The 27,496-nt window shown below is 28.3% G+C and overlaps 1 protein-coding gene across 14 annotated transcripts in view; it reads right to left on the bottom strand.

Annotated features, from left to right (window-relative positions):
* Positions 1–770: 770 nt before the first annotated feature.
* The window catches only part of how (protein held out wings), a 301,990-nt gene continuing 275,264 nt past the window's right edge, over positions 771–27,496 (bottom strand). For 2 of the 14 annotated variants that reach the window (XM_074135975.1, XM_074135986.1), the window contains exons 3-7: positions 25,779–25,895; positions 22,079–22,219; positions 21,596–21,698; positions 19,533–19,871; positions 8,398–13,730 (exon numbers count right to left, since the gene is read on the bottom strand). In XM_074135975.1, coding sequence (XP_073992076.1) covers positions 13,624–13,730; positions 19,533–19,871; positions 21,596–21,698; positions 22,079–22,219; positions 25,779–25,895 — 807 coding nt within the window. In that variant the 3' untranslated portion in view covers positions 8,398–13,623. Of the gene's footprint in view, positions 4,832–8,397; positions 13,731–14,459; positions 14,476–14,780; positions 19,872–21,595; positions 21,699–22,078; positions 22,220–25,778; positions 25,896–27,496 lie in introns of those variants that run through there. The other 12 variants (XR_012460833.1, XM_074135981.1, XM_074135982.1 and 9 more) reach the window with 12 other exon arrangements.

Here is a 27,496-nt window from a genome sequence, read left to right as displayed (position 1 = left end):
GTAATGTCAAATCAGCGCCTGCGTGTTAAAGTCTAATGAGAATTCCATCACCGTAGTTATAATTAAAAGTAAAACATGGTTTTATGAATTTAAAAAAAAAATCTGTCAGGCTCCTTTTTGATTGGCACCATTGAGGGCTTGAAAGGTTCAGAAAAAAAAAGGGAAGAACAGAAATACTATGAACACTGAATTCCTTATTTTCAACTACCAAAATTCTATTCTTATACCAGAGATTGATCGTACTCATTAGTTCGGCTAGGTTGGAAGTAGAAGTTCAGAAAAAATTGACAATCATTGCTAGTTATACTAGAAATAATGTTTTTCTCCTTCCAACAATCCATTTCTGTGCCTGGGTAGGATAAAAACACCTTTGTGTTTTGAACTGGAACATAATCACTAGATTTACTGAGAATTCCTTATATTCTCGATCCTTAGATCTTAATTCTACTTTGTACAGTAGTGCCACAATTTCTGCGGGGATGTAATGAAGGGCCTCACTACTTCACTGTAAGTCTGTTAATCATAAGATTCTTTATTACTGTTAAGGAAATGTTTAAAATAAATTTTCTCATTTCTAAAGCTTTGACTGTATTTAAAAAATGATATTCGTTTTGGAATAGCTTTATTTATATACTTATATTTATAATGTTTTGTGACTTACCTTTCTTCCATTATTTTTCTGCTATTTATAAAGCTTTTTCTTCAAGGAAAGCTTGAAGCTCTTGATCGGGAAGGATATTTATGGGAAAAAAATGAATATAAAAAAAACATATTGTTAAATCTACTATATTTCCTATAATTCACAACAATAATTTTACTTGATGATTGCAAAAAACAAAAAAATACAGATTTTTAAGTAATTCTGCTCATAAATTAAAAATTTAACTTCAAATTTCTGAATCATAAAATTACCTCCACAACATGGAAAGTTAATCATGAAACCTTGTTGAGTAATTTACGAAAAAAAAGCTTTTGATTTTTAAATTTAAAAAATAATAAAGTATATAATTCGAGAGCACACACTGTGGGCAACAATTAATAATAAATATATAAATTTTTAATCATAACATTTATTAAATAGGTATTAGAAATTAATATTATTAATTATTAATTTGTTTTTATAATATTTTGTAGATAATAACAAAATAAATTATCAATATTAATTAATTATTATTATAAGAAACTTAAGAATAACTAAATAGAGGATCTTAAGAGAAAAATAAGGTTGCACTCTCATGGATAAATTTTTATATGATAAAACGCAAAAAAAAAAAAAAAAATCCTTTCTTTTAAATTAAGTAACAAGCCATAATGATTATGGCAGATCCATGTAATTAAAACATCTTTAAAATCTAAAGCCATAACCATAATGTGCTTAGCACCAATGACTTTCCTTTATTTAATAATCAAAAATAGAAAGTTAATGTAATAATTAAATCTTAAAAAATATTGAATATGTTTACACTATTAAAGCGTTTATTTAAATTATGTAGGTTTTATATATCTTCTTTTTTTTTTTTTTAAATTAAGTTATTGTTAAAAAAATAATGCACATTTAAAGATTATTACACTTAATACGATATACATTTTACATGGCACATATTTTTTTTTTTAAATTGAAAAATGAAATTTAATTTATTATTTTTAACTAAGTAAATATTTATTTGGATTTGAAAATAATTCGAAATTATCATGAAAACTAATAACGAACTAAAAGCCAATGAGGGGTGGGAAGACGAGATTTTTATCCTCATTAAAATTTTAAAGAAAAAAGAATTCATTTCAAGAAATAATTTAAACCCTGTTTTTTTTTCTCTCAACTATTGGAAGGCACTTACATTTTAGTTATTTTAAAATTGTATCTCTCGATTAAAAAGCTTATTTCATAAAATTTTGAATAAAAACTAAAATAAAGCAAAAATTATTCATATTTTATAAATTAATATTGCATTGTTAATTTTATTTATTTATTTTTTTAAATTTATTAAAATTAAGTTCTCTCAGTTACTAAGAGTTAAATAACAAAGAACTTATTAAGTATTTTTTTTAAACAAACTGGTAAATTTAATTAGTTTTTCTCTTTTATTAATCTAAGTTAGCATATATAATAGAGGGCGGATCTAAATAGAAAAAAATTTACGTCTATCACGCAGCACAAAATCTCTAAATATAAGGCACTATTAATATAATCTTTATTTGGAAAATAGACAGTACCCTTAAATAACAGATATTAAGATTATTTCTCTAAATATTTCCAGTTCAATACGTGTTGTATTTTCATTTATTAACATACAAAATATGTAAATTCATACAATGCATTAAATACACTAAGCTGATTTTTTTTTTCTCTCATTTTCTAAATCTGTTTAATAGTAATTAATAACAAAAGAAAGAAAGAAATATGTATAAGAAAAATACTATGATGTATTCTCTAACTTTAAAGAGAACATGGATCATATGACTCCATTATTGACATAATTTTTATTTTCACATTCTCATTTTAGCCATGAGGAGAATTTATTAGAAGAAAATGTAGATAGACTGTTTTTCTTCACTACTAGACAAAAAACTGTTTTTACGACAATAAACATTTATTAATAACCGATCAGAAAAGAATCTCTTATTTCATAAAATTGCGAATATTAATTAACAGAAAAAAACATTTCAACGAAATAACCTCAGATGTTGATGCGCCTTATTCATTTAGTTTTTCTGAATCGCCAAAAACAATAATTAGCAAAGTTAAAAATTCAATGAATTTAAAAAATATGAAGAGGTGTGATAAAATAAAGTTTTATTTGAATACGAATAAATATAATTATGAGGTAATATAAGTCCCTTTAAAATTAAGCTAACGGTAAAATAAAAATATAACCTTAAAATATATGAAAATAAAATAGTTCAGCGATAAATCGTTATTAAAAGCCTTGTCAGAAACTGTGAAAAATTGTTTCAGTCAGTGATTGAAAAGAGTGACAGTAGCAAAAATCGTAAAAAAAAGAGCAAAATTAATGTTTTTAACCTTAAACCTTCGTTGATATTCTTCTAAAGTAACTTTTTGTAAATTATTTCTTATATTCTTTATCAATTACAAAGTGATTCTTTAAAATTAATGATTTTAACTAGCACTTCGGACCTAACTACAATTTCAATTATTCTTTAATTTTTATTCCTTTAGCTTCACTGTAAATGAAGGAAAGTATTTTAAGATACTAAGCTTTTAGAATACATCAACGAACAAAACAACAACAAAACTACCAAATTCAGATCTCATTTTGCAAAAGTTGAATTTAGTTATGAGTCCAGTAATATTGCAATTTTTAGTGATACTGTAATAATTACATTTCAGGAATATACATATTTATTATAATTATATATATGAAATACAACACATATGCTTCTGGAATAAAAAAAAAGTAACAATCCTAAAAAAGAAAGACAAAAATAAACATAACTTCTGGTATAAATAAAAAAAATTGAATATATATAAATAGCAATTTCTGAACAACTTTTTTCCTTTTGTATTAATTTTTGCAAATAAAGTTTGTGATTCAAAACGAGACACAAATACAATACACACATTCAATAAAACATACACACACACAAACACGCAACCTACCTATTGCATTTTTGCTTTTTTTTTTATTTGTAAAAATAACTAATCAAATCTTGATTCCAAAATTAGAAAAAACATAAGATTAAATTTTTTTTAATAATAAAAGTGATAGTAAACAATAATAATTTCTACCCAAATTTGGATCATTATTTAGAAAAATGGTCAAATGCTTATATTTTTGGCACATAATCAATTAAATAATACAAAAAAAAAAAAAATAATAATAATAATAATAAGTAGTAGTAGTAAATATTAATTTTGAAAAATTAATATACACATTTTTAGAGCAATAAATTAGTATTCAAAAACCTTTATCATTAATACTGAACATTTTTTTGAGTATTATTTAAAAAAAAATCATATTGTTTACTATCATGCTGAGAAAATTATTATACTTTGCTTTTTATATATAAGTTAATTTTATAAATTATTGTGTACCTGTACAAATAATTAATTAAGTAGCATAAAAAAAGAAGAAAAAGAAATTAATTTGTACATTGCAAAAAGTAGTATAGCACATAGTTAATTCCATTTCATTAGAACTTTATACAACCTGCAATTAAATTATTATTATAATAAGAAGTATTAATTTGTGTCGTTAGCAGGCAAGCAGTGAATGCATTTTTATTATTTCTGCTTTAATTATTAAAATAAAGTGCATGAGTTAATGAGAGAAAAAAAATATATAAAGGAGGGCGGGTTTGTGCCAATAGCAATCTCCCACCGAATTTCACTTTATTGAAACTATTCTCATTGGGTATAGAAAAGCTAAAAACAAAACAAATCGGCAAATTTGGTTTTATTGAATATTACGCCAAATAAATTAATAAAAGAAGGTGGGAGAAAATTTTTCTACAATAAGCTCTAGGTTTGTGAAATCTGTGTGCTATACACCGAGCAGAGAACTTACAACAATAAAAGAACGAAATAGAATTAATCATAAGACTCATCTTGTCGGAAATTTAACACTACTTAAACTATATGACAAGTGAGTACTAATTAAAAATAAAACAAACAAAAATAAATCAAAGATTTGTCTCCGCTCTTTTTTTTAAATTGTATATATTCTAATTGCTAAAAAAAATGAAAAAAAAAATGAGTTAAGAATTTTTTCCTGTATATGGCGGATGGGTGATGTGGCGTCCCTGGGATTGTTAGCATTTTTGGACCACAGTCGTGCGAGTTATTCAGGATCCAAGGGTTAGCACGCCAAGTCTAACGGCATCGGGTTAAACAAGAAAACAGAATGTTAGTATCTTGAAATGGCTAATTGCTTATTAATTTTGTTTTATACAAGAAAATTATTATTATTGTTTAAAAAAAAAAAATACCGGCTAAAACTATAGCAAAAATTAATCACAACCCATACCCTGGAGTAAAACAAAACAAAAAAAGACCCTACGAGAGAATCTGTGTTCAACTAAAAAGTTATTTAAAAATGAAAGAATAATATTAGGAATAAAGTTATGGATTAATATCTTTTCTTTGAAGCTGTTTAAATTCAAATCCTCTGAGTATTTTTTAAAAATAATATAAGAACATAATTGTGAGGAGCTTAGAGTTGTTCCAATGAAAAATTAGTTGTTTTTGGATTTTATTCATTTACATTGCATTATTGGAAGTCAAATAATAACCCACAAAATCCCTTTTATTAAAAATAGCATTATTAATATTCTAAAATATATTCTAGAATTATGTTTGTAGGGAAAATGGCTAAAGGTTTTAGAAATACAAAAGAAAAAAAAATTCATAATAATAATCTTCGCAGAGATCATGATCGTTTATAACTGACTCATATATATTTTTGCAGAATTACATTTGAATCTTTGCGTTCGGCATCATTATGACGCATCTAAAGGAGCCAAATAAATCTAATAGTGCTAATGGTTATGAGCATGAGGTGGCCTTGCCATAAATCGAAGTATCATGGTTTCAAGCATTTGTCAAATACGGTTTGAAATGAGATTTATGGTAGTAAAGTAATCACCTTTTTTTTTTTAGGCGGGGCTTAACGTCCAACTACCAATTAGGTGACGTGAACGGGGGCGGAAGCTCATACTTTGCTGTAAACAATTTTTTCTAACAAATAAAAAGTAGTCGTACGCGGGATTCGAACCGGTGATCTCCCACACACAAAGCAACGCTCTTGACCACTAGACCAACACCCGCCCCGATTTATGGAAGTAAAAGTTCTGATAACTAAAGTCAAATACAGAGCGGTTTAAAGATGACAGGTTTTAGTGTGCCCTCAGACAAATGATCGTAAGTCTATAAAATTAAAATAAATGATAGTAACCAATATAAACTTCTAGGGCATTTTTTCAAGGATCACCTCAGATTTTTTTTTTAATATTAACTTAATTAATTTGAAGCAAAAAAGTTTTTAAAGAATAAAAGGATATGAATTTAACAAACTTTTAAATTTATCTAACTAAGAAAAATCAAAGCAAAACTTTTAAAGTTTAATAAACATTGAGGAAACTAAACAATAAATAAAGAAAAATATGGGAACAATTAAAAAAAGCAGTAATTATTATTTTTCGTTGGGAAATCGATATCACAGATCTCAAGTAGGGAATTTATACAAACATCTAATGTGAACACTAATCATGGCCCATTGATTAGATTCAGTTAAGCAGTAATTATCATTTTTCTTTTTTTGTAAAGCATTTCAATTCTCTCATTTATTTTTTTAAAAAATGTTACTACTGGGTGTTAAGTTAGTTATTCAGTAAATAAAGCAAATAAATAAATATTTTATTAACTACAATAGTGGCAAAGGAAATGTGAAATGAGATGGTGAAATAATATTGTAGATGAAAAAAAAAACAAATAATTATCTAGTTGATGAACAAACTACTAAGCCATGATTATGCATTCACAGGAGATAAATAATAATTGCATTATAATACATATTGTCCCAATCACCTGTAGCATATTTGGATAAATAAATAAATACATTCCACATCAACTTGTTAGCCAATTTGTAAATTACATTATGTGTGTTTGTTTCTATTTTAAGAAATAGTAATTAATAATTAAATACGAAATTATTTTTAAAATAATATTCAACCATTCTTGTCTTAAAAATGCCGGATAGCATTTAAAGCAGACTGTAAAGCAAAGCAAGTCAATAAGAAATAAGAATGGTTGAATAATAATAAATAATAATGGTTGAATAATAATAAATAATAATGGTAGAATAATAATAAATAATAATGGCTGAATAATAATAAAATAACAATGAATTACAATAATAAATTCACTCCTCATAAAAGGAACCACCTGTGGTCGGAAATATAGCAAAAAAATAAAAAATAAATAACTCCTCATAATCTTTTTTTGGTCAAAAAATGGAAAAAGAATATCTAAAATACAATCTTCAGACTTCGAGATTTCAAAAATTAAGAGTATTATTTCTCAGAGAAATGACTTTTAACATCGGAAAAGTGCAGTGATAATGAGTCCTAATATATACTTCAAAGATAAGCCTAGGAGGACCAAAACGACTGGAGTAAAAAAAATAAGAGAATCTAACTTTAAAGAAATTAAGCAATCAGTCTGAACAAAATGGTTTCAACCTGATATCATTTTAAAAAGCCACATAAATTCTGCCAGCCTAGATGAATCATTTAAATGCTGTTGATTTAGTAGATCTCAGGTAGTCTTGATACCAGATCTGCGGACCCAGATCTCAAAGACACAAGCTGATAAACACAAACATACTCTTCTTCTCCTCTAGTAATCGAGCATATAAGAGACATCCAATTGAAGAATACGTCTTTTTCTTTTGATTGACCGTACAGTAAAAAAAAAAAGAGACTAGGCGAATAACGCATGGCACACAATTGCCAGGAATCAGGGCTGAATATTAATAAAATATATGTATTTGGTTTTCCATTTCGTAAAAATATTTCTGTAGTTCCAAAACAAGTACTTGAGCAGGACCTAAATTTCCAAAAAAAGAGCAGAAATGTTTTCGTCCGAATGAAGTAATTTTCTGTAAAAGATCTTCACATTCCTGAGGTTTTTCTTTTGAAGTCAAAATCTGTACAATTCAGCAAGATTAAAAAGAAAGAATCTCTAAAAAAAAAAAGAAATCTGTTTAAAATAAGTATATTGATTTTTTTTTTCCACCAAGAACTGCCATTTTAAAGGAGAATAACTCTTTTGAAGAGGGTACCTTTAAAAGTTTCTTCTCATAGCCACAGACAAATACGTACAGATTTGTATCAAACAAAAAATAAAATCAATATAACAATAATAGTAATAAATATAACAATAGCCCAACAGGCTATCATAATAATATAAAAGCTGAAAAAAAAACCTTCTAAAAATAATATTTAAGAGGAAGGTTAGTTCAACTTGGCCTTGTGGAACCTAGTATTTAGTTAATAGTTTGTGCAATTTAGTTTCCCGAAAATTTACAAATTAGCAAATATTAATAATATTAATATCATTAAAACAAAACTTAACCATCTCCGAGGAAAGAAAGAAACAAAAAAAAAAAAACAAGATTAAATGCAAAATGGAGTTAATTATTTAAAATTTAGTTTATTAACCAATATTTTGGGTTTGGGTTAATTATGGGTTAATATTTTTAAGTTGTATTCTCTAATTTAAACTTAAGTTATAAATATTAAGTGAGTTAGATTTTATTATAATTATTTTTTAACTATTTAGTTATAAACTACAAATGCATTCATGAGGGAGATAATATGGAGTAGGGAGGACTTTTTTGTTTTTGTTTTGTAATTTATCGAAATAAAAAAAAAGATAGATTCATATTTTTAAATTTTATTTAAATTGGTTTTGGTTGTGCACCACAGAATACATATTTTTTATATTATATATATATATTACTCCATTTTTTTTAAAAATGTATATTTTCAAATATATATGTAGCAGTCCACAGGCACAAGTTGTATACATGAATGAATAATCTTACAACAATATATATAAACGAGTACAATTATATAAACATACAATATTGGATGATGGATAAAAACAATCTTCCAATAAGATAATTAATTACACCTTTCTTTCATTCATAAATCTAATTTCCTTTTTTCATCAAATAAAAAAAAATTGATCAATCTATTCTTCAAAATAGAGGAAAGAAGGATAAAAAAATACTCTTTAAAATAAAATTAAAAAATTTAAATCAATTAAACACATTCACAACCATTTTTCAATTTGAAATCTTGACGCATATAAAAAAAAGTGTATTGCCTTCTATGAGTATTATTTTGATTTTTTTTGTTTCTAATTAATTTCTTTTACCGAAAGATCAAGAAGCAAACCATTAACATATGGATCAATTTAAACTGAAATTATCAACGTCAAATAACAGAAGTATCATCCAGATTATGAAGATACGGCCAAGAAAAAGTAATCTCTTATAGATTATTAATGTGATTCCCTTTAGTGAATTTTGATTTGAAAATATTGAACAACTAGAATGTTTATCCACAAACACAATTTCAAGTAATTTAGTACCTGAAAAAAGCTAAGAAATCTCTTAGTTTGAATATGCTATTCGATTTTATCGATGTGCAATGGAAGTAAAGTATGGAATACTTTATTGTCGAAGAGTATTAGTTTATGAGGGAAGTACGATTCCTCGCTTACGTTACTACAAGCAGGGCTATTGTCAGCCTTAGATTGCTTTTAGGATGGTTGTACGCGAAGAATTAGCGGCTTGCTCGTCCTAGAATAAAATTTAATCGTTTCTAGTTGCCAAACCTACTCAGATTCAATCATTGAGGCTCCAAAACATTATATGCATCTGAATTACAGTTTCGAGCTGAATTGGAAGCGTTACACGGTAGAATAATGTATACTAAATGTAAAAATAAGGATTTATACGAATTAAAATAGAATCGGGTAAATATAATCTAAACACAGCGGTAAGTATTTTCATTTTAAAGCTTATATTTCACGAGTAACTGGTAGAAAAAAATATTTATTTTATCTAGATAGCTAAAAAATAAATAATATATAAAATAAAAAAAATATATAAATATTTTGTAGCGACTAGTTTTGTCATGTATTTTATACTGGAAAGATGTACCAGTAAAAATATGGGTAAAAACAAAATTTATAAAATGTGATTGAAAATAAATGTTCCTCCTTTCCTCTAAATTAAATTCAACTGTACAACCTTTACAGTTTATAAATATTTATAAACTGAAAACAAGTTAAACAGTTTAGGTGTCACCTGAAAGAGTATTATTAACTAAACAACAAAGAATAATAATAAAAAAAATAATAATAATGATCTATATAAGAGTAATAATAATAAAATAGCAACAACATCATATAATATTTATGTATATTAAAAATACCATTTATATTTTTTTTGGGGAAACTAACCTTAAATCTGGGGAGGGATGCACTTAAGTGTGTATAAGTTTCATGAAAGTGCACCCGCCCTTTGATACGGATGTTCTCGGATTTGACCCAAATGTCTGCGTTGCTTAGCAACCGCAGCTGCAGCAGCTGCACCTGCGCGCGCAGATAATTAAATATAAAACAATACAAATAATTATATATTATTTTCTCTTATTTAATAATTATTTTCTTGCCACATATATATATTTATATAATTATTATACTTTTACACGAGTGGACTGGTAACCAGATAAAAAAATAAATAATGACTATTGCATTCACACAAATTCATTATATTCAGTAAAAATTTAATTAATATTTAAAAAAAAAAGAAACTAATAATAATATTCATAGACAGTTTGCCATAAAAATTCGACACGATTACACTTAATTATAATTAAAAGATAAATACAATTTAATTTTTTTTTGTAAAAAAAAAAAAGAAAGAAAAAAGTTTAACGTTTCAAATTGTTCAAAAACATGCCTAAGAGATTCATGCTCCAAAGAAAAAGAAAAAAAAGTATTTAAAATAAAAAATAATTTAATACGGAAAATAAAAGGAGTTAAAAACCATAGAATATGGCACTGACACATATATCTTTTTATTTTGTTCGGAAATCATAAGATCAATTTATGAAATAGGCAATATTTACAAGAAAATACTTATTTATTGGAGCTTTTTAATACAAAATGAACCTCTCCTCTTTCTGTCATAAGAGTATTAAAAAAAAAAAAAATAATCTAAACAGAAAGAAGACTAAAATATATCTTAAAAGTAAATAATCAACATTCTTATAGCAAAATTGTATATATATATATATATATATATAAATATAAAACGTCTGGAAAAAATCTAATAAAAAGAAGAAATGATAAACGAAGTAAGAACTACTTTCAGGCACCAAATAATAAAATATACTAACAGCAATATACTAATGCAGTGTTAATCGTTGTAACTATGTTTAGGAGGTCGTTATAGAGTTATTAGGATATAATAAATTGTTAATATTAAATAAATAAAAACACATATAATAACTGATGTAGAAGAAATTGGTCCCCTCGGCTGAATTTATTTACTTTAACTAGTCAAAAACTAATACATTCGTCTCAAAAAAAAAAAATCAAAACGAAAATTAAGCGAGGGTAAGTTTGTAAGCTATTTAACAAATCAGTCTCTTTAGGAATTCAGCGTTTGTTTATATTTTTTTAAAAAAAAATATTATTGATCTCAAATTAAAATTTTATAATTCAATCTAAGAAAATTAGATTTTACTCCGTATTAATAAGTGAAATAGGAATATCAGGTTCTGTTTGAGATTAACTTTCAAAGAGTTTTATTTATTTTAAATTCTGAGCTATTATTTTTGAATTGATTTAAGAAAGATAATTATATTAACAACTGGAGGTTTACAAAGAAGTCTTGCATAGTTTAACGTCTTAAGAAGAAGAGATGTTGATGGCTTAAACGCGAAGATAATCGAGGAAATATCAAAAAGATATTGTAAGTAACTAGCTACATCAAGAAAATCAACAGATTGTTTAGATTGAAAATAAGTGACTAACTCTATCTATAGAGTTAAGATAAACGAACGAAGAAGATAAAAGAGGCAAACAAATTAAAAAATAATAATAAAATAAAGCCTCAATTCCTTGTATACCTTGTATTTGAAAGAATAATTTCTGTAACATAGTTTAACAGGAAAACGGTATTTGAAAGATTGATGAATCCATTAACAAGAAAAAGGTCGAAGAATATGCTGTTTTTTAAAAAATGTAAAATGACATCCAAGTCGATTTTCTAGCAAATACGAAACTTTAAAAATAAAACAAGAAAATTTTTAAATGCTTCGATGATTTAATTTTTTTTATTTTGCTCCTGACCCAAAGAACAAGAAGCCATTAAAGTAAGATTATTATTATACGATGTTTTAAATTCGAATTCTCCTTAAAAAAAGTTAGAAAACTGGTCGGTCGACTAAAGAAAAAGAATAGGAAAGAACATAATAAGAATCAACAGCGAATGAAGTGCCTCAAAAGAAAATTAGGTCAGATTTCAGTCTTCCACGGCCAATTGGACATAGTACATAGAACTTACTAATTGAATTTTAAAAAACATTAATTGCAACAAACAATTATTAAGATGATTGGCTCTCTATAGTACTGATTTTTGCGATCACGAGGATAAATGAAGCTGTTTAGAGAGATAATAGTAACTCTACTCAACGAATAACATACAGTTCTATTCACCGAATCTCTTCTTTTTTACTATTTTAATTTCTAAACTAGTTTTTTTTCCTGATCAGATCACCTATTAAATGCTGTAAAATTTAAATTTTTAGAAGCAATAAATTTGATTTGATTTGACCTACTAAATTTGGAATAAATATACAAAAAAAAAATAACAGCTCGAAATAAGAGTAAGTTAAAATTTTTAAAAAAAGTAGGGAAATTGTAGTTAAAAACCAAGATTAAGTGTAATATAAAAAAATACTGTCACGATTTGAAATAAAAAAAAAATTAAATAAAAAAAATAGAAGTGAGATCTTGTACATAATACTATTAATTCAAACAGTCAGGAAGTGATTTAAAAAACAAAAATTGGCGGCAAATTAACATAAACATTAATAAAATAAAAGAACAGAAAAAATGCGTATGTTGTGTAGTTATAAAAGCTTTAATAACACTGCATTAATGCGGGTAAAAAAAAAAAAAAAATAATAATACAAGCGAAATCTTAGCCACTAAGCTGAACTTGTCATTCAACATACATATATCTTCATTAAATAATATAGATATATAATCTAAAAACCTCCTCTCAACCAAAATTATGTATAAAATGCACTAATAAACCCGGACAGACATTTTTTTTTTGTTTTTGTTTGGAGTATTTTATACTCATTTAAGAAAAGTAAATCGCCTGCCTTATATTTATATATATTTCAAAACATATCTTATTCAATAATCGATAGGCGTAAGACAATAAAATTCTATATAATAATACCTAATAAAAGAAGAAGAATCAGAAAAAAAACAATACTATAATCTCAGGGTAATATCAACGATATAATAGAAAGAAATATATTTATATTTTAAAATTATGTAAAAAATACTATTTGATTCCAACTTATCAAAGTGAAAAAGAAGAGAAAACAATCCTATGGACTTCAAAAAAAAAAAAAAAACACTTCATTTATACAACTTGGTAGTCCCAGTTAAGAAATTTAACTATTAAAAAAATAAAAAATAAAAAACATGCGTGTAAAAAAAGAAAAATAAAAATAAAATAAAATGGAATAGTATGAATTTGCTTTATTTTCAACAAACTAAAAGTACTTGGAAGGTAGCGTCTTAGCCTAAAAACTAATAAATGTCCTGTGGAAAATACTTAAAATTTCTTTTTTTAAAGCATAAAAGTCTAATTAAAAGCAAAATTTCTTGTTGTTTCTTTTAATTAAGAAGAAAAACAACATAATGAAGATTTTCTTTTTTTCGTTTCCAGTTTAACACATGAAGTATAAAAATAAAATAATAATAGTAATAATAATAATACAAAATAAGTTTTTTTTTATTGGAAAAATTGTTTTTAGATTTTAATTTATTTCATTGTTTTTTATTTAATTCACTACGGAAGTATATGATACTCCATAGTTCTGCCAATTCAGAGCCGGTTCTGGGAAGTTAATAACAGTTAAGCCTGCACACTGCAGTTCTTCTGCCATTTCTGAAATCATAGATTTCCAAAATTTTTTTTTTTGAAAATATTTAAGAAATTTTGTGTTTTTTGGGATCAATTTTCTCTGTTTTCTCTCTCTCTCTCTCTATCTATGAATTTAAAATCTTTTTTTCTGAATCATTAGGCATGGTGCGGGGCATCCCCCTTCCATTGTGATTACAATTCATTCGTAACTAATTTTTTTTTTAATTTTTATTTTGGGTGTTACTACCAAAAAAAAAAAAATGATTGGGAAGGACACCGGCTAAGTCGCTACTTTTTGCTTTATCTTATTTATTTTTATTTTTTACAATTAACAAGGTTCCCAAATTACAAGAACACCCAAAGAACTTAGTTTCCTCAAACAATTAAAAAAAAGTTTTTCTTTAAATAATTTATGGGACTATCAGATGTACAGAAGAAGTGATTACTTTCCATTTTTATTTTGGAATTAAAATAAATAAATAAATATTCGTACAAATTACACATACATTTATGTATATTAAGAAATGAAATGAAATAAAAAAAAACCATTAATTTTTTTTTCTTTTGTACGAAGAAGGAAGGGGGAAAGCGGCACCGAAATTAATATTTAAATATTCTTTATTTATTTTTCTAAAATGTATTTTCATTTTTAAATAGAGAGCGCCATCATAGGACACAAAATAATAATAATAACGCAACAAATTCAACTCAGAACCCCCAATTATTTTTAATTTTTTCTCCAAGTTTTCTCACCTCAGAAGTTTCCAACCTATAAACAAAAGCCAAAAATGTTTTTAATTTTCATAGGCTCTTATTTTGTTTTAAAAGATTATTATTGTTTTGAGCTTTTTGTAACCAAAACACAAAAACAATAAAAAATAAAAATTTATAGAGTATACTGGTATGAATTAATAAATAATGCACAAATATTTGAAGAAACCTAGAATAATTTTGATTAAATGTAGTCTTATTTACAGTAAAATAATAAGTTTAGTTTATTTATATTTTAAAAATAGAGTAAAATAAATACTAGATTGTCTAGAAATGAAATTAAGTGTTCCAATGTTTACCTACTTGCATCAGAAACAATTATTAAATGCTTCGAATTCATATTACTTAGAAGTTTTCTTTTAATTCAAATGTAAAATATTTGAATCAAAGCCATTTTTTTCTTCACCACATGTTTTTATTTTAAAGATGTTTAATAAAAAATGTGCGGTCTATTCTCGTTTCACTTTTTTCTTGGCTCTTCACTACCCAGATTATTAGAAGCACTAATTATTACGAAGTGGCAAAACAATCAAGCACAACATGCTAATGAATAATAATAATAATAATAACAACAATCAATTATTGTCCATCAATTCCCGACCTTTTTTTTTTAAATGAAAGTGAATAGAGATAAGATAAATGTCACAAAATATTCGACCATTTAAATGTTATTCAAAATAAATTTGGTACTTGGCCCAAATTCTGCTTCTAGTATTAAAACCTAAAAAAAAAATTAAAAATCATCTGAGTATATTCAGCACACAGCTTAGTACTAGAATCAAATCTATTCCTCATAATTTCTAACAAATTTCTTTATACTGACGAAAAAGATATCAATTCCAAGATCAACTACTTTATAACACCTAATAAGACCAAAATACTAGCTTTCTTCTTTTTGAAGTTGCAAGATCTGAATATATTGAACGTTTCAAGTGAAATCAAGAAACTAACTTGGTTTAGAAGTCAACAACAAACAAGTTTCTTAGGTTCCTAAAAAAATTATTTATTTAGTGGTTTTTCTGATCGCATTGCAAGCCATACTTTTTTACTAATCCTCCTAAAAAAAAAAAAAAAATTGAATAAGTAGAAGACTGAAGATTTCCCAAACTTCTCACCAAAAGATATTCCCCTTTCAAACATCTGGTTAATTTCTTGCTGGTAGAACATTCATCACTGAGAACCAGATACACAAAATGGCATTCAACGATTCCCAAAATTTATACAAGGATAAAGTGATTTGTTTCTTTATACCCTTACTGAAAACAAATTAACAGAAAACTGGATTCTCTTAAATAAATGCTCCAGGAGCTTTGCACATTTACTTTGATTAATGACGAAGTAAAAACCTAGATATTTGTGATTACAATACAGCTATATCATTCATTACAGACAATCTAATATTTAGCTTGAATTTCTAAATTTATCAGAGAATATTTTTTATTCTCGGTCTATTTTATTCTAGGTCTCTTATTTTATAGAAATAATATGTAAAAATTGTTAAATGTCAGCAGAACAGTGGTTTCCTTTTTTTTTTTTAATCTGTTTTGCCTGCAAGTTAAACTAGAGCCACTCAAAAGCTCAAATTATATAAGAAAAAATAAATTAATAAATTAGAAATAAATAGGAAAGAAAAGTAAAAGAGAATTTCAAAATAATAGTGACATTAAGCCAAAGATGCAATAACTGAAAAGAAAAGAAAAAAAAAAAAGTTAAAAAATATGCACACAAAGGATAAAAATACATTCTGAATGTTGGAAACGCATTAAAAATTCAGGCGTTACTTTTTTTGATTTGTAAAATTCAGAATTAAAAATAATATGAAAATATAAGCAAATTAGTTTACAGTATCATAAATGAAAAAAAAAAAGCAATAAAGTTTGCCAAATAAGGTCACGAAGCTATGTGGTTTTACCAAAATGTTATTCCTAATTTTGTTTTATTTGGCATTCATCTGAATTAAAAGTAGAATTTAAGACAAAAAAATAATTAAACAAAAAAAATTGAATACACAACTGTTAAATTTATCTGCTGAATTCCAATTATCTGAATTTTGAAACATAATGAAGGAAAGTTCATTTATGTGGACACAAAATATTCATCCAAACAGTCTCTCTCTCATCTCTATTCTCGCCTAGTATCTGTTTTCATACAATAAATTTTTATCAATATCTATTTAAAAATTGAGTAAAAAATTTAAAATGAAAAAACTAATGAAAGCTTTTTTCTGCTAAAAAGATTTAATTCTATTTGTATTGTTTGAATTAAAATATTTTTCTATTTATCTGAACAGCACTGTTCCTATAGAAAAAAATGAAGCTATTGAGAAAGGACTTTAATTTTTAAGTGTTCACTTGCTGTGTCCTTCTATAATATAAAACAAGGTTTATTAAATGTAAATCAAAATTATCTAACATGCTAGATCATTAAAGAAACAGACAATCAATAATCAGCAATCAAACATCCTAAAGATCGGTGTGAAGACGCTGAAAACAGTTAAACTCAGAATGATATTTGCAGAAAAATATCCAACTAAGTAAAAATTGATAGAGATTTAATAATCGGAGTAAGATAAATAATTTTTTAAAAAAAACTATCTAAACTCTATTAATGAGGTTCATTGTTGGCTGCATGGTGATAATTATAGAAATATTATTACTATCTCACCCGAATGTAGTATTAGCGTTGAGAGAGAATGAATAGTGCCCAACAGAATATATTGCAACAAATTTTTCATACTGATAAGTCTGCAATTAATTTCTGAATTTACATCCAATCGAAAACAACTTTAAAAATCTACAAAGACTGTTACTGAATTCTGTTATTATTATTATTATTATTAAATGCAGCTTTGTATGAATTTGGTGACTTGGGCAGATATCGGTTTTTTTAGAAACCATTCTTTTTTGCTTGTAAAGCGATGTCATAATTTTCAAGATAAAGTTGTTATCTATGTACAATTACCAGTTCTAAAAGAAAATCTATAAAAAAAATTACTCGGTAATATTAGACGTTAGCTTTCATTCTTCTGAAAATATTCCACACAATTGTATTATTTTGCTGAATCATTTTGCGGCTTCTTCCTTATTCACGCTATTTAAGGCTAGTTTCACTAACTAACACCTAGGAGAACCATTCAGTTTCTTATGTTGGCAGTATGGTTTTGTTTTATAAATGGTTCTTTGTTTTTCTAAGTTGATAGCTACACTCACTTTTACACAGTCTTGCAGGAAGTCTTCGCTAAGTTTTGATTGGAGTTTAGATTCGACTGGTTGACTAAAATTGACTCATATCGAGTCACTTTCTTAATTTAGGGGTTGCTCAACTTAGAGATAACCTAATAGATTTAAATGGGTATCAATAACGTCTGCGTAATATCAAGCAGTCGTCATCAAGCAGCTCATCGGAGGATGACGTTAGAAAGGTTTTGATGTACGCTTAAAACATTCTGACTTTATATTGTCTTAAAGTGGGACCTAAGATCTAATTTTTGTTTCACTAATTTCTCAATGAATGAATAAAATTAGGAAGTTTTTGGAAGGCTTACTAAATCAATTTTCCCCTTCATTATTTAAAATAAAATTGATTTTAGAAGTACTTGATCAAATTGCACAAAGCGGAATATGATGTGTGAAGTCTATGAATCTACAAAGTAAGATGGTTTATTAAAAATTAGATTTCGAAACAATAAACATTCTGTTTGTTGAACACTATTTTAAGTAAAAGATGGATTCGCTTCCACGAAAAACTTCTGTATTTCAACTAGTTGTACCTATAACCAGAAACCCTTTCTCAAATTTAAAATAATCTCATGTTTGAAATTTTACTTATAAGCCACATAATGGAGGCGTCTTAATAAGGTTTTCGAGCACGTATACCTTAAACAATTTTTAAATCTCTTAAGATTTCGTTCTCATTTACCTTAATAAAGCCTAATCTAAATCTAATCTTGCCCTTTAGTTTTTGTTTTTGTTTAGTAGCATCATTAACCTATTCTGCCTTTCTGAATAAAAAATTAAAAAAAACATTCTGTCCTTTTGAATTAAAGAAATTCAGATATTTCTCAATAAAAAAAAATATTTATCCTTAAAAATTATTACAAAAGTAAAATTATAAATTCTAGGAGAATCTTCTTAGTTATGAAACTAAAGCCAGGCCACCAAATGAGTTAAATAAATTAAAGAATTTTAATTCAACAAAAATTTTGATTTTATATTAACACTTGTTTATGAATAATTTGAACTAAAATCGATTAGTATTATCAAACCATTCTAAGAGGTAACTTTTGTTTAGAAGAATGTAATTCACGAAATTAAAATAAATAAATAAATAAATACATTAATTAATTAAAAATTGCGATTAAGTGATTAAAAATGAAGCAACAAGTTCTTAAACGTGGGCTGTTTCAACTTGGACAATCATCATCATTCATAATCATAAAATTATTTTGGGGAATACAATGAAGCCAGAAAAGAGTAAATCTTTTTTGTTCTTATCTGATTCAACGTTTTTTTTTTGAGAATCTAGGCTTACTTTACTGTATAAATGAATCAGTGATAATAATTAAAAATTTAAAGAAACAAAAATTCCTGATTTAGTTCATATCATAAGTTCTTTAACGAATAATACTTTCTTTAACAATGTTGCTCCATTAAGACAGAATCAATTTGAGGGCCAATAAGGAATGTAACGATTTCAGCAGTTTCATCAAAAATATTTCTTAGAATGAAACTATTGTTTCTATTTCATCGTTTCAAACATCATTCCCACATGCAGTTTTTAAAATTTTTATTATTCTGTTCTTCTAGCTAATACTTACCACATTTTGACGAATCTAAAATAATTCTGTAACGCGAATTGGAAAAGAAGTGAACCAAAGGTTCGGCTTTCTTTTGATGTATTTATTCCTTCATCTATTCATCTCAAAGTATGTTGTTTCGTAGCCGGAGATATGTAAAGTGCATGTGCGTAAGACTGCATTATTAAGAATTAAAAATAAAATAAAAAAAAATCAAATAAAAATGAAGAATAAATAATATCAACGGGCAAATAACGGACCCTGATGATCTGCAGCAGGATAGTCTGAGATAAGTGGTGTGCCGGCCAATGCTGCATAATTATTGAAATCATTTGCTGCGGCTGCAGCAGCTGCGGCAGCGTATGGAGTAAATATCAACTGATGATGAGGATGTGCCTCTGGAGGGCTGAGTAATGGGGCCGGTGTTGTCGGTACTGGCAGACGTGGCGATAGAATTAAGGGTGCGCCCAGAGGTCCGCCACCAGGACCTGGTGGTGTTCGTAAGGGTGTGGCCAGTCCTGGTATTGGTGACATCAAACGTTGAGCGTCAGCTGCTGCCGCGGCTGCTGCTAATGCCATCCTGCGCCATTCTTCATCTGCTGTTAAAAAAGAAACAAAACGAAACTGAATTAGTTAATTATAATAATTTGTCATAAATATGTAGTCCTTGCTTGAAATAAACAAGATATGGATGAATAAGGATGTTATTGGAGGACAAAATATTCATTTAGCAGAAGGATGATGGAAAACACTGTGGGTATCCAAACTGATTACCAAGTTACTACAAATGTTTTCTTTATGTCTGTTCTTGCACAGAGAAACAGAAACCAACTTCTTTTCTATTCGAACTCCGAGGATCGATCACAAACTCTATAATGTATTTTTCCAAAAAACTCAATGCGTGCTCTTTAGGACAAGATTTGAAAATAGTACTGGAAACTATAAAAGAAATTTGAAATGGGCCAATCATAATGTTGAGTTAGCTACTACATGTGAAAAGAAATCTATCTGACTCCTAATTGACAGAAACTGAATGGATGTTTTTCACTCCAATTGCTACAACGAAGACACAGCCATAAGTAAGAGCCTCTATCTACAAAACGTGCAAAGGCCTCAGTACTGCTTCATGAGTGGTGTTGGATATTGGTCACAAATTAATGATCTTCCGTAAAAGATAAAAATCCAACAATGCTTTACCTAACGGTGGACTGCAAACCCAATGGTTACTTATCAACAATTACCATCTCACACTTCTAATGAATACAATTGTTTAAAGAGATCCGCAAAGAGGTGACTACTACGGCGATTACGAAAGCCATCGCCATTGAGACCATACGAGAGTCGTATCCTTCAGAAAAATGGACCCACGACTATACTGAAGGGTATGGCTGCGGTTGTCTTGAGCAACACAGTTGTATTGCCAATCATTCCAGTTTTCTGCACTTGTGAGTAAGTTAACCTTCAAATTTGATGATGCAGACATCTTTTAGGCCCAATCTGGAGGCAGCCTATAAAGTAACCTGGATGTAACACGTTTGTCACCTCCCAACCTACGATTCAAGCTATTGCCAACCCAAACATTAGCTGCGATGAAACCAGAGTGTGCTGCAAACGTCAGGGTTTAGACCTGTGCTTCCCTGTAGGTCGCAGTGGCGTAAGCTTTTTAACCAAACCTTATAGAATCTAATCTAATCAGAACAAAGACCTGGCGGTACCAGTAGATCCATAGCTTTCGGGCAATGATTTAGCCGATAAGCTGCCTTAAAAAAAAAAAAAAAAAAAAAAAATTCAGCACCCTATAAAATCATGGAAGCCAATGATTGTTTCAAGAACTACCATGATGAATTTTTACAAAGGATTTCAGAGAGGCTGGAGCATGTTCTATATTGTCCACTGGACATTACTACCTAAACAAGCAGCAGTGTAGTAGATTTCCACACTTTCACAAATCTAGCCGCAATGTTCAAACGAACAGCATGGAGGCAATGCAGCAGAATGTGAGGAGCCAACAAGGTTCGATATTTCAGGTACAATAACCTGGCTTTACTGGGATACAAGTCGTCGAAAAATAAATAAATAAAAATAAAAGAAGGAATCTTCGAATTGTAAGGGCGATTCTTTTTCTTGTATCACAAGTTTCGGAGCTCATACTCGGATGTATCCAAACCTTTTTATCTAAAAACTATTTCCCGAATTTTCAGCGATTATTCTATTTTTAGAATACAAAAGAGATGAATTAAATCTAAATCTTTTTTTTTTTTTAATTTAATCATTACAATATCGAATAAAGTAGCAAAAATAAAAATAGGATAATATTCTGTACCTGCAGCAACTAGTGCTTTTGTATTAGAATCTCTGTAGGTACCATTGATAATGGCCAATTCCATCAACTGCCTCTTCTTCAATTCGTCTTCGCCCTCCGCCTGCAACATTTTTATTTAAAGATGAACTAAAGGCTTCTTCCATTTACAGAAAAAAAAATAAAAATAATACCACTATTTAGCTGTTTGAAATAAACATAAGATGGAGTTCTTACTACAGAAACAACGATAAAACATTTTTCAGATATAAACTCCAAATAAAGGGGAAAAAATTAGATATATATGGGCATGCTTTATTGGTTAAAAACTTCAATTAGACATCTGTCTGAAATGAAAGATGATGTCATGAGAGTAAAAAATGTCCTACTTTTACCTCTAACATTATCTACTTCAATTATTATTTTTTTTTTTTGTAATTAATGTCGTTTTTAATTATATCTAATAATATTTCTTCAATTACTAAGTGAATCAATAAAAATACTTACTGGTATTATGAGATTCTTAACTTCTTCAGTAGCTCTGGCAAGCCTTAATTTAGCTCGGTTTTCCGTATCTTCAACGGTGATCAACACGTGTAAATCTTCGTTTAAATGTTCCCAATTTGGTTTTCCTCTGCTAGCTTCTTCCTAATAAATGAAATTACAAAAATATTTATACATTATAATTACAGTGGAATACCCTAAAGTTAATTATTGAAATAAATTGTCCATCTTAGGATTGCATTAGAATAAATTGTTTTTGAAAAAAAAACCAATCGTGTTTCTTAATTATTTGATTACCTTGAATCTGCAAATATGTAAATACATTGATTTAAACATAAAACTTAGTTAATTTCTTTGTGTTTTGTATAAAAATTTGTTCATTTTGTGGCGAACCCTTGTTGAGTAATCTTTTGTAATACGAACAGTTGTCGTTTGAAAAGTCCGTGCAAAAATAAAAACTACTTAATTTTTTGGGGTAAACCTTTTTTATTTTTCAACATAGTCTCCTTTTAGGCTTATACACTTCGTCAAACGCTGCTCTAGTTTGTTGATCCCTTCCGAATAATAGGATTTGTCCAAGTCTGAAAAGTAGCCATTCGTTTCTGCAATCACCTCCTCGTTTGAATAAAATCTTTTTCCCGCCAGCCATTTCTTCATATTGGGGAACAAATAGTAGTCTGAGGGAGCCAAGTCTGGAGAATAGGGGGGATGTGAAACGAGTTGGAACCCTATTTCCATTAATTTCGCGACCACAACTGCTGAGGTGTGAGCTGGTGCGTTGTCGTGATGGAAAAGGACTTTTTTGTGGGCCAATCGAGGGCGTTTTTCTTGCAGCTCGGTTTTCAAACGGTCCAATAACGATGAATAATATGCACCTGTAATAGTTTTACCCTTTTCCAGATAGTCGATGAGGATTATTCCTTGCGAATCCCAAAAGACAGTCGCCATAATCTTTCCGGCCGAAGGAACGGTCTTCGCCTTTTTTGGCCCAGATTCCCCCTTGGTAACCCATTGTTTAGATTGTTCTTTGGTCTCAGGAGTGAAGTGATGTATCCATGTTTCATCCACAGTGACGAAACGACGCTTAAAGTCCTGCGGATTCTTCTGGAACAGCTGCAAACCGTCCTTGCAACACTTTACACGATTTCGTTTTTGGTCAAGCGTGAGCAATCGCGGCACCAATCTTGCGGATAGCTTTGTCATGTCCAAATGTTGATGCAAAATATTATGTACCCGTTCATTCGAGATGCCCACAGCACTAGCAATCTCACGCACCTTCACTCTTCTGTCATCCATAACCATATCATGGATTTTATCAATGATTTCTGGAGTAGTAACCTCAACAGGGCGTCCAGAACGTTCAGCGTCACTTGTGCCCATATGGCCACTCCGAAAATTTTGAAACCACTTATAAACTGTTCTAATCGAAGGTGCATAGTCACCATAATGTTTATCAAGCTTCTCTTTAGTCTCCTGAGGCGTTTTGCCTTTCATAAAGTAACACACGAAATTCTTTTTCGTCCATTTTTTGAAAATCACTCGACTTCCTCGATTCAAACGAATGCCAAACACAAAGAAATAGACCGATCTGGCTGAAACTTGGTGTGTGTTCTTCCAAGAGATGCTACTAACTAAACATAACCTCGATACGCGCTAGTGGTGCTATCTCTCTGACTTTGCACGGACTTTTCAAACGACTCTTGTAAATTGCAAATAGGTTAGCCTTGTATAGAATACAAAAAATTTCGATAACAATAAAGTTATATATCAGTTTCCAAAATAACTATAAAAAAACATTGGTTTGCTTTTTTTTTTCTTTAGAACAGAACAATACTTACAAGTTTCTTCTATTGCCCTCACTGACTGCAGCCACAGTGGAAAGAACATAAGTTAAATAAGTAACACAGTAAAGGAGTAAAAATATACTAAAGCAAGATTTTTGTAAAACGAAAGTTATTTCTAAAAGAAAGGGGTTTTAAACAATTCTATTCTAATGGCTAACTGGTTGGTTAAAAGTTTTCAATGTTTCTGAAAATAGATTTACAATTAAAAACAAAACAAAAAATCTTTCCTTTTGTCAACAATTCTATCCCTCTCACTAAATATATAGTTTTCTGTTTTTTAAAAAAAATCTTTAAATATTTTCTGTGCAATTAAATCTGTAAGTTTAGGGAAGTTTTGTTTTAAGGAACAGTTGTTTTCAAGTATAGTAGGGTTCTTTCCTGCTGTTGTAAGCAACCTATTTTAGTATATTCTATAAACAGCATCAAAACACGTGCTTTAAAGCTTGCGTTCAATACTTCAATATAGGACTTTTTTTATTCCCTTTTTTTTTTCCGCCTTTGTCAAGAAAAAGGGTGATTTTATTTCAATAAAAACAAAACCATTTTATTTTCGTTCTACAAAACTTTATTCCAACCAAATCCCCTGTAATTTATTCGATCTGACGGATAACAATGTTTACCGTTTGTAAAAGAACAAACTTTTTTAAACGTTTAGGGACATATTTGAGCTGTTATTTTTGAAAGTGGAATGAGTCCATTTCTAATAATTATAATTAAAACAACTTTCTTATTGCAATTATTTTTGATTATTGCTACTTCAGTGTACGCTGCTCGTTAGCAGATATTATGCTAACTGTAAAGTTTAAAATATCTCTTTTTGCTTTAAGGATCTTAATGAAGTAATTTTCATTTTTATATTTTTAATATACTAACTGAAAAAAAAGAGATAAACTTGGTTATTCGTGTATTTAAATGTATTCATTTTAATTATTACTTTTTACATAAAAACCCATTTCAGTAAAGCTATAATGTCTATAAAAATACAGGACTTATATTTACTCCTGTTTTTATTTCTTGTAATATGTTATTTTTGAAAGTGGTATAAGTCCATTTGAAGCTAAAAAAAAAAATCGTTTATTTTTTTTAAGAATTGTAATAATTATTATTTCATAATAAAATTTAAAAGGTGTATAGTGTTAATAACATCACTTGAATAGATTAAGGTTTACGAATATTTTTAAATTAATTCAAATGCAAAACCTTAAATATCTCGATACATCGATAAATGGACTTATACCACTTTCAAAAATAACAGCTCATTTATTACTGCCAATATTATTCCTTGTCGTGTAATTCAATTTTGTTTTACTAAAGTAAATTGGTTTATTATTATTATTATTATTATTATTATTTATTAAAGATGAACTACACTACGATGAAAATAAATTTCAACACTCATGAAACCAATCATCCTAGAGCACCTCCAGATAATAAAAAACTCATTAACGTTATCTAGGGAAGTATAAGTAAGAGCCAGTGTAGGAGAGAGAGTTTAATAAGAGAATATAGGAATGAACACTAACTAACTCTTCTCTCGATTGCCTCGAAGACTCCTCCTAATAATGGCTGAGTAATAATTCGAATCCCGTTTTTTTCTTCAAAGAATTTTCAGGCTAAACGGAAAATCAGCAGTTGGGGGCCACCTAAAAGAGAATATATCTACCCTCATGAACAGATCAGGTAGTCCATTGGTTCACAATCTTTCCAGCATAATCCATTTCTACAGATAAATTAGAAATACTAATGTAACCCAGTGTTAGTCAAATTGAATAGAAGTCACGAAGATGTTATAATCTTTCTTTAATTTTAAAAACAAACAAAAAATTGATGATCTAATAAATCTAAACATTATTTTTTACCTTCTTCTTATCTCTCATAGATCCTTTTCCTCTCACCATAATTTTACATCCTGTCTCCAGTTCCAGCTGTTTCGCTGTCATCCCTCTTGGTCCGAGAATCCGTCCCACAAAATTGAACTGCAACAAATATGAAACAACGTATTAGTACAGTAATAAACTCAAATTTAATTTAAGTTTGGTCTAATAGAAAGGTTTAACCATAAATGAGACGTAAAAAACCCAGAAAAACCAACGAAATTACGAAATTTGTCTAAATTCCTATCTAAAATTTAGGTAAAAATCACTTTTAGTATCAGTAGAACATGATGGTAAAGGAGCTCGTCGTGGAATCTGCAAAAGGGAAGGGTGAAAACGATTGGAGGAAAATACCAGCCAATCAAACATCAAAAAACTGATCTTCGCCATTTTGCCCACTTTTAACTGAGCCAATGAGACACAGGAGTGGTACTGGGTAAATTAACGGCCTGCTCTACTATTTCTGATTGGCTGACTATTTCTTCCAATCTGAAAATACCTTTTCACCAAGAACATGCAGCGAGCTCTTACTGCATTACGTTTCACTGATACAAAATTTGCGTTTTTCTCCGATTTTAGATAGAAACTTTGTCTAAATTCCCATCTAAAATTGAGGTAAAAATCACTTCTAGTGTAAATAAGTACAAAAATATCTCTACTCGCATTGTATGCATAAACTTAATTTAAGAAGAATATGAAGTGAGTTAGTGAGTTAATATCGTCTAAAACATTCACCACGCAAAGATGTACATTTTCCATTCGAATTGCATCTTAAGAATTGGGTCTTAAAACAGAAATATATTTCTCATCCAGTGAAATACATCCTTTACTTGGAAACAAGCCATATGTAAGATGTTTAAAAATCTTTTACGCAACTTTGGTAGCTGATGAAATGTGTTCTACCTATATGCAGTTTAATATTTTTCCTTTTTTAGAAACAAAAAAAAAATGCACTTAAAATAAGTAGAACAGTGTCTGCTGCACTCCTCACTGGCATTCTAAATCTACATTTAGTTTCCTTGTCCTAATAATTTTCTTTTAAACAACGTTTTGCATCGTAATACACCTCAGTAATAAAGCAGTTGATTAATATTTAAAAAAAAACAAATCATTTATGACAATATCATTCATTGATAATAAATAATCTGAAATGTACTTTTATAAAGGAAACCTTTTGAGGCTGTAATAAATAACATGAATTATTCATTACCAATGAACTGCCGAGTGACGAATGTACCATGTTTAGAAATTGACTAAGATTGGTCATTGAATTTAAGTTCATATTATGTTTTATTTTACAATTTAATTATGTTCTTTAAATTCCTAAGTAATTAATTGCTACCAGTACCAATTTTTAGAGTATGTAATCAATTAATTTAGATTTTAATTGCCCCATACTAGACTGAAAAGACAAGAAACTAACCAACGCTACAAACTTCTCGCCAGACTACTTGACAAACGTTCGAAACTTAACCTACATAACAAAAGACTCTTATATCTAATGTTACTGCGACCCATTTGGTCATACGGCATCGAAGTATGGGGATCGACTAAGCGTTCCAACTCACTACGCCTCCAGACATTACAGTCAAAAATACTTCGAAAACTTCTTAACGCTCCGTTCTATGTATCTAACCTCACACTATCCACAATGACCTCAAAATTCCTTTCATTACAGATCTTGCTAACACTCGTTTCTTCAA

Source organism: Rhodnius prolixus, unplaced genomic scaffold, assembly GCF_049639745.1.
Source record: "Rhodnius prolixus isolate KJV_2025 unplaced genomic scaffold, Rpr scaffold_5, whole genome shotgun sequence".
Taxonomy (NCBI): Eukaryota; Metazoa; Arthropoda; class Insecta; order Hemiptera; family Reduviidae; genus Rhodnius; species Rhodnius prolixus.
The sequence above is the reverse complement of the archived record's forward strand: the minus strand, read 5'-3'. Positions and strand labels throughout refer to the sequence as shown.